Source organism: Zalophus californianus, chromosome 5, assembly GCF_009762305.2.
Source record: "Zalophus californianus isolate mZalCal1 chromosome 5, mZalCal1.pri.v2, whole genome shotgun sequence".
Classification (NCBI taxonomy): domain Eukaryota; kingdom Metazoa; phylum Chordata; class Mammalia; order Carnivora; family Otariidae; genus Zalophus; species Zalophus californianus.
The window spans coordinates 417,992-433,297 of NC_045599.1; the positions used below are offsets into that span (position 1 = coordinate 417,992).

The 15,306-nt window shown below is 55.3% G+C and overlaps 1 protein-coding gene across 1 annotated transcript in view; it reads left to right on the plus strand.

Annotated features, from left to right (window-relative positions):
- The window catches only part of WNT3A (Wnt family member 3A), a 42,284-nt gene that overhangs the window by 25,829 nt on the left and 1,149 nt on the right, over nt 1-15,306 (plus strand). Inside the window, exon 3 of the mRNA XM_027624394.2 lies at nt 10,170-10,435. Within this exon, the coding sequence (XP_027480195.1) occupies nt 10,170-10,435 (266 nt within the window). The remainder of the gene's footprint in view (nt 1-10,169; nt 10,436-15,306) is intronic.

Genomic DNA, 15,306 nt, shown 5'->3' on the forward strand with positions numbered 1-15,306 from the left:
GGCCTCCCCTGTATATCATTAACTCTGCCCAGCGGGGGGGTGTAGAGGGGCCAGGAGAGACCCCGGCGACACCCCGCCGCGCCCGGCTCGGAACACAATGTCCCCACGACGAGGACAAGATTAAGCACAAGGGAAAGTGAAATGCTGGGGGCGATTCACACGCCCTCGGGAGAGCTGCGCTGCGGCGTGTGAATAGCGCGCCCCTCTCGCGCCGACGGCCCCTGGGCCGCGCATACCTCCCGGTTGCTATGACGGGCTTGCTATGGCCTAATCGCCGACGAGGGGGAAATTCATATAAAATATCGCGGGCCATTGTGGGCCTAACGCGGCGTGACAGTGCCTCACAAAGCCAGATTCATTAGCCCCAGCAGGTAATCAGGACGCCGGCCGCGCCGCCGGCCGGGCGGTGTCAGGGGCCGCGGCCGCAGTGGGGCGCGGGCCGCATTCCGCTCTCAGGTGGCTCCTCCTTTGTGCGGGACGCGGCCGGGGGTTAACGAATGCCGCCGCCTCGGCCCCTCCCGGACGCTGCCCGCTGCAGGACCGAGGAAGGTGGGCATCGGCGGAGGGGCCGAACCAGCTGGCCCAGGGCTCTGGCCGTCCTCCTGGCGGTCTGGCCGCTGCGTCTTGGGGCCTCGGTGGGTGGAGGAGGAGCCAACTTACCGCATGTTCTTACTGGCCAGAGGGAGGGAGGTGGGAGCATCTGCTGGCCTCTGCACCTGCCCAGGTGGTGCAGGACCTGCTCGTCTGTGTCCCCCACCCTCCGCCCCTCACCAGCCAGGCGGGCAGTGCCCTGGGAGGCCCCAGAGGGCGATGCCACCTTGTCGTCTGGGTCTGGGGTATGCTGGGGGTGCCAGACGCTGAGAGCTGGTAACGATGCTCCAGGAGCAGTGGCTGGGAGCAGAGAGAAGCCTGGGCGCTTGGCACCTCCAGGAGGGAGCCCAGGCTCCGGGAAGGCCCATCCAGCGGTGAGCACTGCAGCTGCCGAAAGGAGCACGCCGTCTGCTCAGAGCGCCAGGAGGACTTGGCGAGGGTCCAGGCTGACAGGGCTGGCCTGTAGGATGGGGGATGCACCCCCGCACACCTGGTGGAAGGGAAGCCGCATCAGGGCATGCTCAGCGAGCCTCCTTGCAAGGTGCTGGGGTGGTGGGGCAGCTGGGCTGAGACTGAGAACCCCTGCCCTGGCCAGGGCACTGTGGTTGCAGGCAATGCCACGGGGGGCTCCATGAGGCAGGAGAGCATGCCCTCCACCCCCTGCACTCCCTTCTGCAGACCTGTGGACTGCACCAACCTCAGTGCCATGGAGGTCTTGCCCCAAGGTCAGCACTGCCCAGAGGTGAGACAGAGCCTGGGGTCGCAGGGCGCCTCAGCTGAGGGAGAGCCCTTCCTCTGCCACTGGTCAGCCAAGAAAAGGTTCTGATAGGCAGGACCTGCAACTCTCAGGGGAGCTCACCCCCTACCCTGCCCTGGGCCTAAGTCTCTGCCTCCCACTTGCCGACTGGAGACAGGCCCCTAAGTCCCACACGCTGGTGACCAGGGGCCAGCCGTTGTGTAGAGGCCAGACAGAAGGTCTGCAGCCCATTGCAGGAAGGAGGGGATGTCAGAGATCCCCCGAGATAGCCCCCCATGTCCCTCTGATGTGGAGATTTCAGAGCCCCCCATATTAGCCTCTCTGTGTCCTCCTGATGGGGAGAGGAAACTGAGCCCCCATATTAGCTCCTCGGAGTACCTCTGAAGGAAGTGGTGTCAGGGCCCCCCATATTAATCCCCTGATGTCCCTCTGATGGGGGATTTATCAGAGCCCTCCATGCTACCACCCCCATACATCCATCTTAAGGACGTGGTATCGGAGACTCCCTTCCCCCTCCCCATGCTCCCTACTCTCTCCTGCCCAGGTACCATTTGGGGGCTTCCTTCCACAGGCCTGCTGGGTCTGGCCACCATCTGGAGGAGGGGTGGTGGGTCTGTGAGTCATGGTGCCCTGGGCTATAATAGAGCCTGGGGGTTTAGCCCAGGGTTGCATCAGAATCACCTGGGGACCCTTTAAAGAACTAGGTGTCCCTCCAAGAACCATGGCCCCGGGGCCCAATGTGTGTATGTCGTGATACGCTGCCCGGGGAGGCTGTTGCTGGGGCAGCCCTTAGCCCTCCTCCCTGCAGGGCGTCCAGAGGGGTCCACCCAGGCGGGCAGAATGTCCCAGGAACTCCATTTCATTGATCAGGGGTCACATCTGAACCACAGCCCCCTTCCGGGAACCTCTGCTGCCAGAGATCACATGTGTTTCTCAGAAAGGCCCCTCCAGCACCCCCTTAGTCTCATCCCAGGAGCATATGTCCCTCTCCTTCTCATCAGTGTGCGCCCCCACAGTCTTCCCCCAGGAGAGGACAGGTGGGCCCAGCTAGCTCAAGGATGCAGCCACCAAAAATACCTGGTGGAGTCTCTGGACCCCTTGTTGGGAGTGCAGGAGCCTCTCCCCGGGTCCTGTCTGGGCTCAGCATTCGCTGCTGTGGGTGAGTAGTGGGTCAGCCACTGACCTGCCCTGAGCATGCTGGGGCTGAGGGGGCCTGCAGGACCCATGGCAGTTGTAGGCAGAGAGGAGTGGCCCTCTTCCTGTCTGGGCCAGTTCTCTCAACAGTGATACAAGGATCTGCCAGACCCAAGGCAGGATGCCCTGTTGGTCCCTGCTGAAACGGCCTCCTGGGTGACCTCTCTGCAGGAAGGTTAGCTCCAGAACAGAGACTGCAGCCTCCTTGTCCGCTAAGAACACAGTCAGTGCTCAATTAACCGTTGCCAGTTGCCAACTTCATGGTGAAATATGAAAGATGAACTTTCTTCAGCACAAAGTACCCTAGAAACATAACCTTTTTGTGTGTTAAAAGGCTTTTTCCGGAAATTATGATGGTTATTTTTTATGTCTTATTCTCCCACAAAAGAAGTAAAAGTAACACTTGGCGATCCTAATTCGGTCCTCAAATGATCTCTGGTACTTGACAAGCCTGTGAAATTCGAATCTGGAAAGAAGAATTTGTTAAGAGTCCTCTAATTTTAAAGTTCTGAAACCCAAGGGGGCAAAGCTACTGCCGAAGCCCATCTCATGGGTGACAGATAAGGTTCCACTAGCCTGGCTCTGATGGAACACTGTGGGGCTGCTCTCCCTGCCCTATGCCAGACACCCAGCTCTCACCACACAGGACTCCCTCAGCTGCCCCAGACTTTACTCATCCATCCATCTACCACCCATCCACCCATCCATCCATCCACCCATCCATCCATCCACCCATCCATCCGTCCACCCATCCATCCATCCACCCACCCATCCGTCTACCCATCCATCCATCCACCCACCCATCCATCCGTCCATCCGTCCACCCATCCATCCATCCACCCATCCATCCGTCCACCCATCCATCCATCCATCCGTCCACCCATCCGTCCACCCATCCATCCATCCATCCATCCATCCATCCATCCATCATCCATCCATCCATCCATCCATCCATCCATCCACCCATCCATCCGTCTACCCATCCATCCGTCCACCCATCCATCCATCCGTCCATCCATCCATCCACCCACCCATCCATCCGTCCATCCGTCCACCCATCCATCCATCCATCCGTCCACCCATCCATCCACCCATCCATCCATCCATCCGTCCACCCATCCATCCACCCATCCGTCCATCCACCCGTCCACCCATCCATCCATCCACCCATCCATCCGTCCATCCATCCACCCATCCATCCGTCCATCCATCCACCCATCCATCCGTCCATCCATCCATCCACCCATCCATCCGTCCACCCATCCATCCATCCATCCGTCCACCCATCCATCCATCCACCCATCCATCCGTCCACCCATCCACAGAGCCATCCATCTACCCACCCACCCAATCAGCCAGTCAGCCACTCACCCACCCATTCATCTACCCATCCCTCCATCCCAATCCTGCCCCAGAGTTCAACTTGCCAAGCCTCACTGTGTGTCACTATTTCCCCTATTCCGTCTCTCATGAACTGTAAGGCAGGTGACTTAGCACAGCTCAAAGCCAAGAACCCGATCCACAACAGCAGAGCCTCTCACTGAAGGCAGGATTCCCCTAGTTCACCCTCCTCCTCTCCAGTGCAGGGATTCTTTCCACTGGAGAGTGGGTCATCCGGCTTCTCCTTAATTAACAATTGGATGGGTGGTTCATGCAACTTTTGAAAACCTGGATTGTTAGAAATTTCACCAGATAGAGCAGCAATCCATTTTCTTGCAGATTTCTTACCTTGGTTCTTGAGAATGGACACCTTACATTTTACCCACTTCATAGTCCTAGTTCTGAGCCTAGGATGTAGCTCTTCATAGACTCTCAGATCCTGGATGGATGGATAGATGGACCCTGAGTGGATAAAAGGGTGGTTGGTGGATGGATGCATGGGTAGACGGATAAATGGATGGTGGACAGACAAATGGATGGTGGATGGATGAATAGATGGGTAGGTGGGGACATGGATGCATAGATGGGTAAATAGATCTGGATGGATAAATGGTTGGTGGATGGACAGACAGAAGGATAAATGGAAAGATGGTAGATGAATGGAAGGGGGGATAGATCACTGATACTTTGCAAGAACTCAACAAATAATTGCTCATGAAACAACGTCAAGTTTCTAGCAAAGATGACCTTCCCCAGGGAGGATGCTTAACTCACAGAACAACTTTGTCGCTACATTCCCTCTCTTCTTCCTTTTTCCCACCCCGACCTCAATTCTGAAATGGTGACACTCATTTTCCGTATGTCTTACCCTCTCACGGAAAAGTGACAACACCTGGCGGTCCTAGTTCTGTCCTCAAATGATCTCTGGTAGTTGACAGGCCTGTGACATCCAAGTCTGGAAACAAGATCAGTCCAGTTCTGGAGTGCTGAGGCCCAGGGAGGCAAAGCCCACCTCACAGGTGTGAAGAAGCACCCCGGGGCCAGCAGGGCAGGCCTGAGCAGCTCCAAAGGCTCGGGCCAACTCTATCCCAGGGGCCCGTGTGCCCTCTTCCTCTCTTGACCTGCCGGAGCCCATTGCCGGTGACAGTGACAGAGGTGTTTCCAATCTCGTTCCAAAAATGTGATTCCCTTCCCACGGTGGGATGGCTCGCCTCCCGCGCCCTAGCTGCCTCTGTTGTGTAAACAGAAGCAGAAACCTCTGACAAAGCTGCTGTGGGCGGCTAAGAACTTTGCTGTGACCGGGGCAGCTGCCAGGGCTCCAGACCCTGGTCCGGGTGCTTACTGTGCCCTCCTCACCCACGGCCTCAGGGGAGCCCTGTCCCACCTCCTGCAAAGCCTGAGGCTGCCCCAGCCAGTCAGACCGTGACCTTCCTGTTTCAAACCCCTGTGGAAATCTGGTAAAAGCAATGGGTTCTCTATCCAAACACACACACACACACACACACACACACACACACACAAGTTTTCCGGCATGCCCTTGATTCCTGCTCATGGTGAAACCTGCCCAGAGACCCCTGGATCAGAAGCCCCACTACTGTGGGGTGTCACCTGGACACACTGCAGGTCTTCCTTCTGCACGGCCTCAGCATGTATTTTCGTGTCTTCTTTAGAAAGAATTGTAGACATACAGAAGAATCGCAGGAATGGTGCCCAGAGTCCATACCCCCTCCCAGACCTCCCCCCGCCAGGGCTGACAACCCACAAATCCAGCTGCATCCATCAGAACAAAGATCCATCAGTGTTACCTTAACTCCAGACTTTACCCAGATTTCACCTGCTTTTCTGCCTGTCCAGGATCCCATCCTAGGTCCGCCTGGCCCTTGCCCTCCGTGCCCTCAAGAATAGTTGGAGCTTGGGCAGGCCTTTTGGGTTTGTCTGATGTTTCCTGATTCTTTGGTGAGAAGGCCTCCATGGGTGTCCCCCGCCTGCCCCCTGGGGTGCCCCCAGCCCTGACCGCTCGGGCAACGTGGGGCGGGACAGGTGTCTGCAACTGCGTGGAGGCCGCGTCTTCCATTTTAAGCAGGCTGTCTTTGCCAGAGCAAACCACCTCACGCTTTTCTGGCCATGGGTCTCGTGGCCTCTCCTCAGAGGCGTCTTTTCCTTTGGAGCAAGTTGAAGGCAGGCTACAAAGGCGTCCTCAGCCTTCGGGACTTCATGTGTGATGAGCCCTTTCCTCGCGGGGCAGAAAGGGAGATTGAGGCCCTCAGGGTGGAAGGCCTGGGCAGGGTCACACAGCCAGCTGGTGACAGACCAGGGCAGGACTGAGTTCTTCCTCCAAGTTCAAGGGGGAGCCCCCCTCCCCGCCCCGAGCACGTCCTTCCCCTGGAGTGTGTCTGGTGGCCTGGCCTGTCTGCCTGAGCCTGATAAGCAGCCAAGCCCTTGTTCGGGGAAGAGACAAGGCCCTAGGCTCACCGGCTCTCCCCTTATCTCAGTCTCCTCCAAAATGAATGGTTCTGGCCCTCTGGGCCGGGGTTGGGCACTCAGGGCCTGGAGAAGGGCCACCAGGGGCCTCGGCCCACTGGGAGCAGCCAGAGGGTGCAGCGGGGAAAGGCCCCGGGTGTGTGCACTGGGTTCCTGGAGTGCCCAGGACATAGAGGCAGGCCCCCGTACAGCGTGCAGGGGAGGCTGCAGGCCGGGGCTCTGGCAGGGCAAGCAAGCAAGGAGCCAAGCCCACCCTCAGAGAAGAACATTCTCTCGGGAAGACAAAGTAAAGGCGTGGCTCTGCTGGAGGGTGGACAGAAGAAGAGCAAGTGGTCCATGTTCGGGTCACACTGGTATTTATTCACGGAGGCCTTTGACCCCTCGGAAGGCAGCTCCATGCCTGCCTGATGGGTCGTGTTACAGAAGCAAAGCGAGGCAAGGGCGTCCAGCATCTGGGGGAGCGGTTGACTGGCTGGCCTTTGGGAAAGGGGACAGTGAAGGTTGCTGAGTGGGGAGGGATGGAGAACCAGCCCCCGGGCTCAGATCCTGCTGGGCCTCCCTGTCCCAGCCCAGGGCCCCTGGAAATGAAAGATGAACACGACATAGTCCCTGCCTCAGGGAGCTTCCAGGCTGGGGAGGGGATGAATCAGGAGTGGATTCAGGAGTGGTCAGGAGTGGCCAGGCACTGACCACACCCAGACAGTGTGGCCTGGACCCTGGCCTGAAGAGCAGACAGGGGAAATGGCAGGTGCACATGCCAGGGGAACAGCAGAAATCGCTCTAGGGGAGGACGGGGCTGAGTGTGGCTGGAGGCCAGGGAGCAGCTCCAAAGCTGGGAGGGCAGCAGGTGGGGCAGGCCTGTGTGCAGGTCAAGCAAGGACATAACCCCAAGAACTCAGACGGGACCAGGCAGGGCTAGGTGGGCATGAGACAAAGGGCTGTGCCTTCAGCCTGTGTGTGCATGTATCTGTGCGTGTGTTTGTGTGCGCGCACATGCACACGTGTTCATGCATGTTTGCATGTGTGCGCATGTCTGTACGTGTGTTTGTGTGTGTGCGCACAAGTGTATTCTTTGTGTGTGCATGTGTGTTTGCATACGTGCGCATCTGCACATGTGTTTGTGTACACATTCCGTGCATGTGTGCATGTGTGTTTCTGTGTGCACGTTTGTGTGTGCATGTTTGTGTGCATGCATGTTTGTGTGTGCACATGTGTGCATGTGTTTGCATATGTGCACGTCTGTGCATGTGTGCATGTGTGCATGTGTTTGTGTGCATGTTTGTGTGTGTGCATGTGTTTGCATATGTGCACGTCTGTGTGTGCATGTGTGCATGTTTGTGTGCATGTTTGTGTGTGCACATGTGTGCATGTGTTTGCGTGTGTGCATGTGTGTGCGTGCGTGTTTGTGTGTGCACATGCATGTGTGTTTGTGAGTATGTGTGTGTGCACAGACGTGTGACACACACGTGGATGGGGGGAGGCTGGAGGCTGGGGGTGTGGGTTCCCTCCAGGAGCCTCTGATGGTGCAGGTGACAGATGCTGAGGGCTGGACTCACGGGAAGGCCAGGGGGGTCGGGGAGAGGCACGAGATGGTCAATGTGCGTTTTTCAGTGACAGGTGTGTCGGGTGTTGAGTGAGTCTGAGTGTGTGCATGCTGCTGGCTGGAACCTGTCTCGCCATTCGCTTGCCTCTGCCTGCCTGGGCTTTGGGGCGTGCAAGCTTGGGGAAGCGTCAGGAGCAGCCCACAGCCTCTGCCTGTCGCCTCTGCTCGCCCCCCAGGATGAAGCCCACCTGCTCATCACCCTCCCAAGACAAAAGCCCCCCGGGCACTGATGTGGGTGGGAAGGCAGCCGCACCCCATGATGGGAGCCATTGGGAGCCCCGGCACCGTGCAGGCCTGCTGCCCAGGAGGACCATGGGGACACGCAGGGCACCCACCCCACGCCTGGCATGGGAGGCCTGGTCGGGCCCATCATCACGTCTCTCCTGCTCCCTTCTCCCTTCTGCCAGCCCAGCAAAGGTGGGCTGCCGGGACCACCTCGCAACCGCAGCAGACACCAAGCCTAGGTTCAGCCCCAGGCCCACCGAGCTCCAAAGCCCATGGTTTTCACCTCGGTTTTTAAATCCCTGTTAATCAGCCCATTAGCTCCAGGAGGCCATCATGCTCCCTCCTGCAGAACCTGGCAAAGAGCAGGTGCTCCATACGCACTTGTGGGGGAATGAGGGAGTTCCACCCGCTCACACAGAGTAGGCCCCTGCCCTTGCCGTCCACTGCAGGGGATCACTGCTGCGAACCCTCGCCGCAGGGCTGCACAGACCCAGGAGGCACGGTGCCCTCATGTAGTCTGAGGAAGCCTGGCTGGGGATCGAGCCTCTGCAAAGCCCCCACACAACCTGTGCTTCTGGGCCTCCCTCAACGCCTCCCACATGCCTCTGTCCACTCCTGGTCAGCCTCACCAGCTCCTTCCCAAGCTCCAGCCCTCCTCCTCTGCCCTTCTGCAAAACCACTTCCCCAGACTCAGTTTCCCCCCCCCCCCCCGCCTTTGGAGGCCTGGGCAGCCTCCGAACCAGCCCCCGGGGTCAGCAGCAACCTGAATGCTGGAGGCCCTCAGAGTCTCCAGGCCCGAGAGCAGGGTTCATCACAGGGCAAAGTGTGCACTGGTCTTGAGCACGACCCAGAAGGGGTAACCCTTCCTGGAGTTGGGGGGGGAGGGGAAAGTGTGCAGGCAGAATGAGAGGCGCAGGTGGACGGTGTGTGGGCCAGGAGCTGCCACCCAAACAGGCCATTAGGCTGCCAGAAGCTTTCGGCGCAGACATCTGGGTAGGGGGGGTCTCTACCCTGGGCTGTTGGGGCCCAAGAAGGAGGTTTTGTTTTCTATCTGCCTTTTCTTGGCAGATGATGTGAGATTCACCCATGTCATTTATTCTGTTACTGCTAGACAGAATTCCATTTTCCTTTGTCCGTGAGCTGTAGCTGACATATAATATTTAGTTTCAGGTGTACGACATGCTGAATCGATATATGTACGCATTGCAAAATGATCACCACAGTCAGTCTGGTTAATACCCATCACAGCACATGGCTACGGTTGTTTTTCCTGTGAAGACCCATTCTCTTAGCAACCTTTCAAACACAGAGAACAGATTTGTTAGCAGCATCACATCCCCAGGACTGACTTATTTCAGGCCGCAGATTTTTATCCGTTGACCTGTTCGTGGACGTTTGGGAGCCTCCAGACTGGGGCTGTTACAGATAAAGTAGCCGTGACATTTGCTTCCTGGTCCGTGCGAGCACCTGAGTTTCCTCCCGGGCACATACCTAGCTGAATGGCCTGGTCACATGGTAGGTGTCTGGTTTTAAGAAGCTGTCAAACCACTTTGCAAGGGGCAGCACCAATTTCCTTGCCCCCAGCAGCGCTTGGGGTTCCGATTCTGCCCATCCTGGCCAGCACTGGCTAGGAGCTGACCCTCGGATTGCAGGGGTCCCTGCGGCTCCTCATGGGGAGTGACGTCCAGAGCCGCTCCTTGGGCTGGTTGGCCCTCCAAGTATTTTCTCCTGATACTCGCCCTCCTCCTTCGGTCTTCTGCGTGGGGGGCACCCCTCTCCTCCACAGCCCTGCCTGGCCACTTCGGGGACTGAGTCCGGGACCCACGCCCACCCCCAGGGGTGCAGGCCCAGCCCAGCCAGGGGCCGCGATGCACCGGGCCAGGCTCCACCACCCCAGCCCCTGCCAGGTCCTGCCAACCCAGTCGCCTCTCTCCACAGCCACCCGGGAGTCCGCCTTTGTGCACGCCATTGCCTCTGCCGGCGTGGCCTTCGCCGTGACACGCTCGTGTGCCGAGGGCTCCGCGGCTATCTGTGGCTGCAGCAGCCGCCACCAGGGCTCCCCGGGCGAGGGCTGGAAGTGGGGTGGCTGCAGTGAGGACATCGAGTTTGGCGGCATGGTGTCTCGAGAGTTTGCAGATGCGCGGGAGAACCGGCCAGACGCCCGCTCCGCGATGAACCGCCACAACAATGAGGCCGGTCGCCAGGTATGTCGGTGGCTCTTGGCTGGCCCTGGGGGTGCGTGCAGTGGGGAGTGTCCTCGGGGTGCACGGCCCTGCGTGTTCTCAGGTGCACAGGGAGCTGTCCACCCAGGCCCCGTGCATCCTGAGGGTGCAGTGGGGGGCCATCTCACCGCGGCCCTGTGGGGTCTGGGGGGTGCACCCTCTGACCACATTCCTGAGCGTCCTGGGCAAATAGGAGCTTTCTGAACAGGATGTGAGCCCTGGTTCCCTGAAGGGTGTGGCTTGGCGGAAGTACCATGGGAGGGCTGTCTCTGGTGGCCAGGCCGGGCATGTGCTCACCTACTGCCCAGGGCTGTCTGAAACAGCCCAGCCCAGTGGCTGCACAAGGGTCGAGGGCATCCCCACAGGGTGGCAGGATGGCAGGAAGGCCTGCCTTGTAGGAGGGCCTGCATGTCCAGGGAGGAGGACAGTGAGGCCCCTACAGCACAGCGTGGGACATTCTGTGATAAGGAAAAGCACACACAAGGTGATGTGGGCACCTCGGAGAAGCCACACCCTCGGCTGGCATCTCAAAAAAAAGCCTTCTGCCAGCAGCAGTGCTGAAAGGAGTGCATGCAAAGTAACACGGTTATCTGGGTGGAGGGAAGCCGGGAGCCTTGGAGCAGCCCAAAGCGTACGACAGCCGGTGAGGTCAGCCGGTAGAATAGCATAGGGAGGGCAGAGGAAGAAGGGACACGGGGCCCACGCCGGAAGGACTGGGTCTGAAGGTCGTGGGGAGCCAATGGAGCACAGACCACTCGTGGGACCCAGAGAGCTCCCGTAGATCCGGCAGCACAGAGGTGGTGCTGGCCTTGGAGCCAGGGGATCACAGGGGGCTGAGGCGTTGGGCGGCCAATGACAGAAGACAAGGTAACTGACTCATCTTCTTGCCCAAGACAAGTACAAACGCAGGACAAAATGTGAGAAGTGTCCTGTAACACGTTAGGAAAAAAACATAGGAGAACATTTCTGTGACCCTGGACTAGGCAAAGTTTTCCTAAACAGGACCAAAAAGCACTTACAATGAAAGAAACACGTAGCCATAATGTGGACTGCATTAAAGTAAATAACTTCTGTTCATAAAAAGACACCGATAAAGAGTATAAGGAGGCCGAACAGGAGACTCTGCACGGCTGGAAGAGAACACGATGGGAGTTTCTGGGGAGCTGGTGTTCAGTGGCTGGCAATTTGTGACATTTTGTCAGGTTTTGCATTTATAACATATATACTATTTGTATGTATATTATGCTCCCATAAAGTTATTTTAAATGTAAAAGAAGTAACCTCCTCTGGTGAGGAGTTAGCCGCTCAAGGGCCAGGAGAAGGCAGAGTCCTGAGCCCAGTACCCAAGGCAGCTTTTGTCCTGATCTGGACAGCGTGCATACACTGAGCTGCACTTCCGGCGGTCTCCCAGAGCTGAGGGGCCCACCAAGGGTGCTGTCTCTAGAAAACCGCTCCTCAGTTTAGGCTGGGACCCTGAGGAGTAAAGGAAAACCAGAAGTAGACCAGCCCTTGCTCACATGTGCAGGCTCGAAAAATCTCAAGATCTGAGAACAGATTATGGTGATCCCAAATTGCTGGTTTTCCCACACACCTGGAAAAAGCAGGCAAATCCTCTTTGGAGGATGATCACCTTATTCAAGGTCAAAAACTGTTTCTACCAATAATTTTTCAAACACAGCATCCAGCACATAATCAAAAGATAACCTGTCACATGAGCTGGTGACACAATGAGTGATCATCGGCAAAAACCACAGAAACAAGTCCGCAGGGACTCCAGATACTGGAATTATGAGACACATATTGTGAAAAAAGAAATATGCTTACTCAGGTTTACAAAGCCAAAACGCGAGTCTGAATGAATGTCTCGGCGGGGAACTGGAAACTATAAAAATATAGAATATACTTGGGAAAGAATCACATAGCCGCTATAGAACTGAAGGGTCTATGAGGAATGCCAAAACATAAGCATCCCTCTGTACTCCCCGGAACCCCACTAAAATGACAGTGAATGAATGTTACAACACATAAATACACGAACACTCCTGACCATATGGAAACCAGGAGCTAACAGTGGCAGCAAAAGTTTTCAGACTACGAAGTAGATCCATGAATACTTGGGTCTTAGGGGAAAGTAGAATCTTAAACCAGTAGAGGAGAACTCTGAGAACCAGCCCAGGATTTACTAGTATTGGGTGTCTTGAAAAGTAGAGATAAATAATGGGGCTAAAAATGGGAAGATGGGTTGATAATCTACTTTGTTGTTTTTTTTTTAAGATTTTATTTATTTATTTGACAGAGAGACAGAGAGACAGCAAGAGCAGGAACACAAGCAGGGGGAGTGGGAGAGGGAGAAGCAGGCTTCCCGCTGAGCAGGGAGCCCGATGCGGGGCCCGATCCCAGGACCCTGGGATCATGACCCGAGCCAAAGGCAGATGCTTAATGACTAAGCCACCCAGGTGCCCCCATAATCTACTTTAAAAGCAGTTTATAACCCACCAGGTCTTCTGTCCAACCCCTTCCATCCAGGCAAAGCCCCACCCCCACCCCTTTACCATGGCAGAAGTCAGGAGGTGTGTTCTCCAGGAAGGGCAAAGCACAGTGTGTCTGGACTGAGGGACACAGTGTGTCAAGGACAGTCTGGGTGAAGGTGAGGCTTCCCAAGTGAAAGGAGTCTCCATGTACACATGCCTTTCTCTTCCTAGTCTCTGTATCCCACAGTGAATCTTGATGAGCCTCCAGGCAGGAGAATGGAAGATTCTCCCCTGGGGATTGGATCAACCCAAGAAGAGACTCAAACATACTGACTGGGGTTCCCCCATGAAATAATGGAGCCAGGTCACTGTATAGCAAGGGCCCATGCCGGTAAGCCCCCGCCAAGCACATGAGCTTCCAACACGATGTGTAGTGTCCTCCTTTTAAATATGAGCAGACAGCCAAGGGATCACAGGTCATCTGAGGAAGGCCTCTCACAACCACAAAGGTGAAGACCAAAACAAACAAAAACAAAACTGGTGGGAGAGAGACATTGTAAAGAGAGATGAAAACTTCAAAAACTACCGCTATTCCAGGCACCTGGCTGGCTCAGTTGGTAGAGTGCGTGACTGAGGGTCATGAGTTTGAGCCCCACATTGGGTGTAGAGATTACTTAAAAAATTTTTTAAATGATTGAAAACAGTTAAAGGAAAAAAAAAAAATCTGCCACTATCCCCATAGAGATAAAGTACTCTTTCCATAAAAGGGGAATAGGATGTTAAATTAAAAGAACATTCAGAGAGGGGGAAAAAGCTGCTAGATACTAAAAGTAGAATAGCAGAAACCAAACTCCCAGCACAAAGGTTGGCAGATACTTGAGACACCCTTCTACAAAGTAGAAGAAAAAAGACAAAGAGATGGAAAATAGGAAAAGAATGGAGAACCTGGAGGGTCTGTCCAAGAGAGACAATGATGAACTTGAAGAAGAGGAATCGCAAAGAAGGCAGGAGGGTTCCCAGGACTGAGGATCACAAGTTTCAGACCAAACAGACCCAGAAAGTGACTCTAGCACATGAGAGAGGAGACCCATATCAAGACCTATCACCATGAAATTCACAGCCTAGGACACAGAGGAGCCCTCCACGCGGTGGGTTTCATGCAAAGGATCAGGAATCACAATGGCATCAGAGTTCCCAAGAAGAACAATGGGAGCTGGAATAAAAATGGAGAGGTGCTATCAGAGTTCTGAAAGGAAATAAGATTCTAAACCAAGCATTTTATACCCAGCTAAACCATCTTGTCCACTTTCTAAGTAGAGAAGATATGATTTTGGGCAGGCACATTTCACGAAATCTACCAGACACCCTCTGAAAAAGATATCTCCAAGAAGCTGAAATCTTAGAATACGAGGTGTGTTTGAACATCTCACATAGGATATTTAGACAATTCAGGGAAAGTTTGAGTCTGAATCTGTAATAAGTACACTAAAAATAGCAACAACAAAGTTTTATAGGAAAGGAAAAGGAACCATATCCTATCACAGGGCTCGGCTGGGTATGACATTTAACATAGTTCCAATACGGCCAGTGCTGAATATTGATCTGACCGGATTATGCTTCAGTTTTTAGGGTGGAGGGCGCTGGGCAGGTGTGTATTGCAGTGGTGGGGTGATGATAAAAAGCTGATTTCCCACCCTCCGTGGTGAGAGGGGAGACATTGCTGGAGCCCCCAACACTCAAGAAGCAGTAAGACAAACATTCTGTTAGAGATTGAAGAGGCACAGGTGTTGCCTTGGCTGGTCAGGAAGGTGCTGTGTGGGTGTGGGAGTGAGTCTCAGGAACTCTCGGACTCTAAAGTATATGCAGATATAACTCTGATAAAAGTAAACCGAAAGACACTGAAGAGGTCTCTCCTCTGGGAAAGAGAAGAACATGGAGATTAACTGGGGGGAGGGATGCAGTCATTACTGATACCCCGGGAAAGGGCGAGTGTGAGAGGGAAGTGTAGAAGACGCAGCATCCGGACACAGAGCCCACCTCACACTGACCAATAGGGGTGTAATGGGACTCGCGTCGGTAGCTGAAAATGTTCTTGTAGCCACATTTAAAAAGGAAACAGGTGACATTGGTTTTACCATTAAGTGTTATTAAGGTAGATATGTCACCCAACATGTTATCATTGCAATAATGGTCACCATCAGTCCTAAACTAGTGAAGGAGATAGTTTACACCCTCTTCTTGCATGAAGTCTGGGGACTCTGTGAGAGCCAGCATTCAGCACAGTGCACTTTGGACCAGCCACATCTCCAGGGCTCGTGGTGGTAGGTGTCCACCATAGACAGTCGGATTGAGTCACACGCCCCTTCGCCCCCAACCCCATCC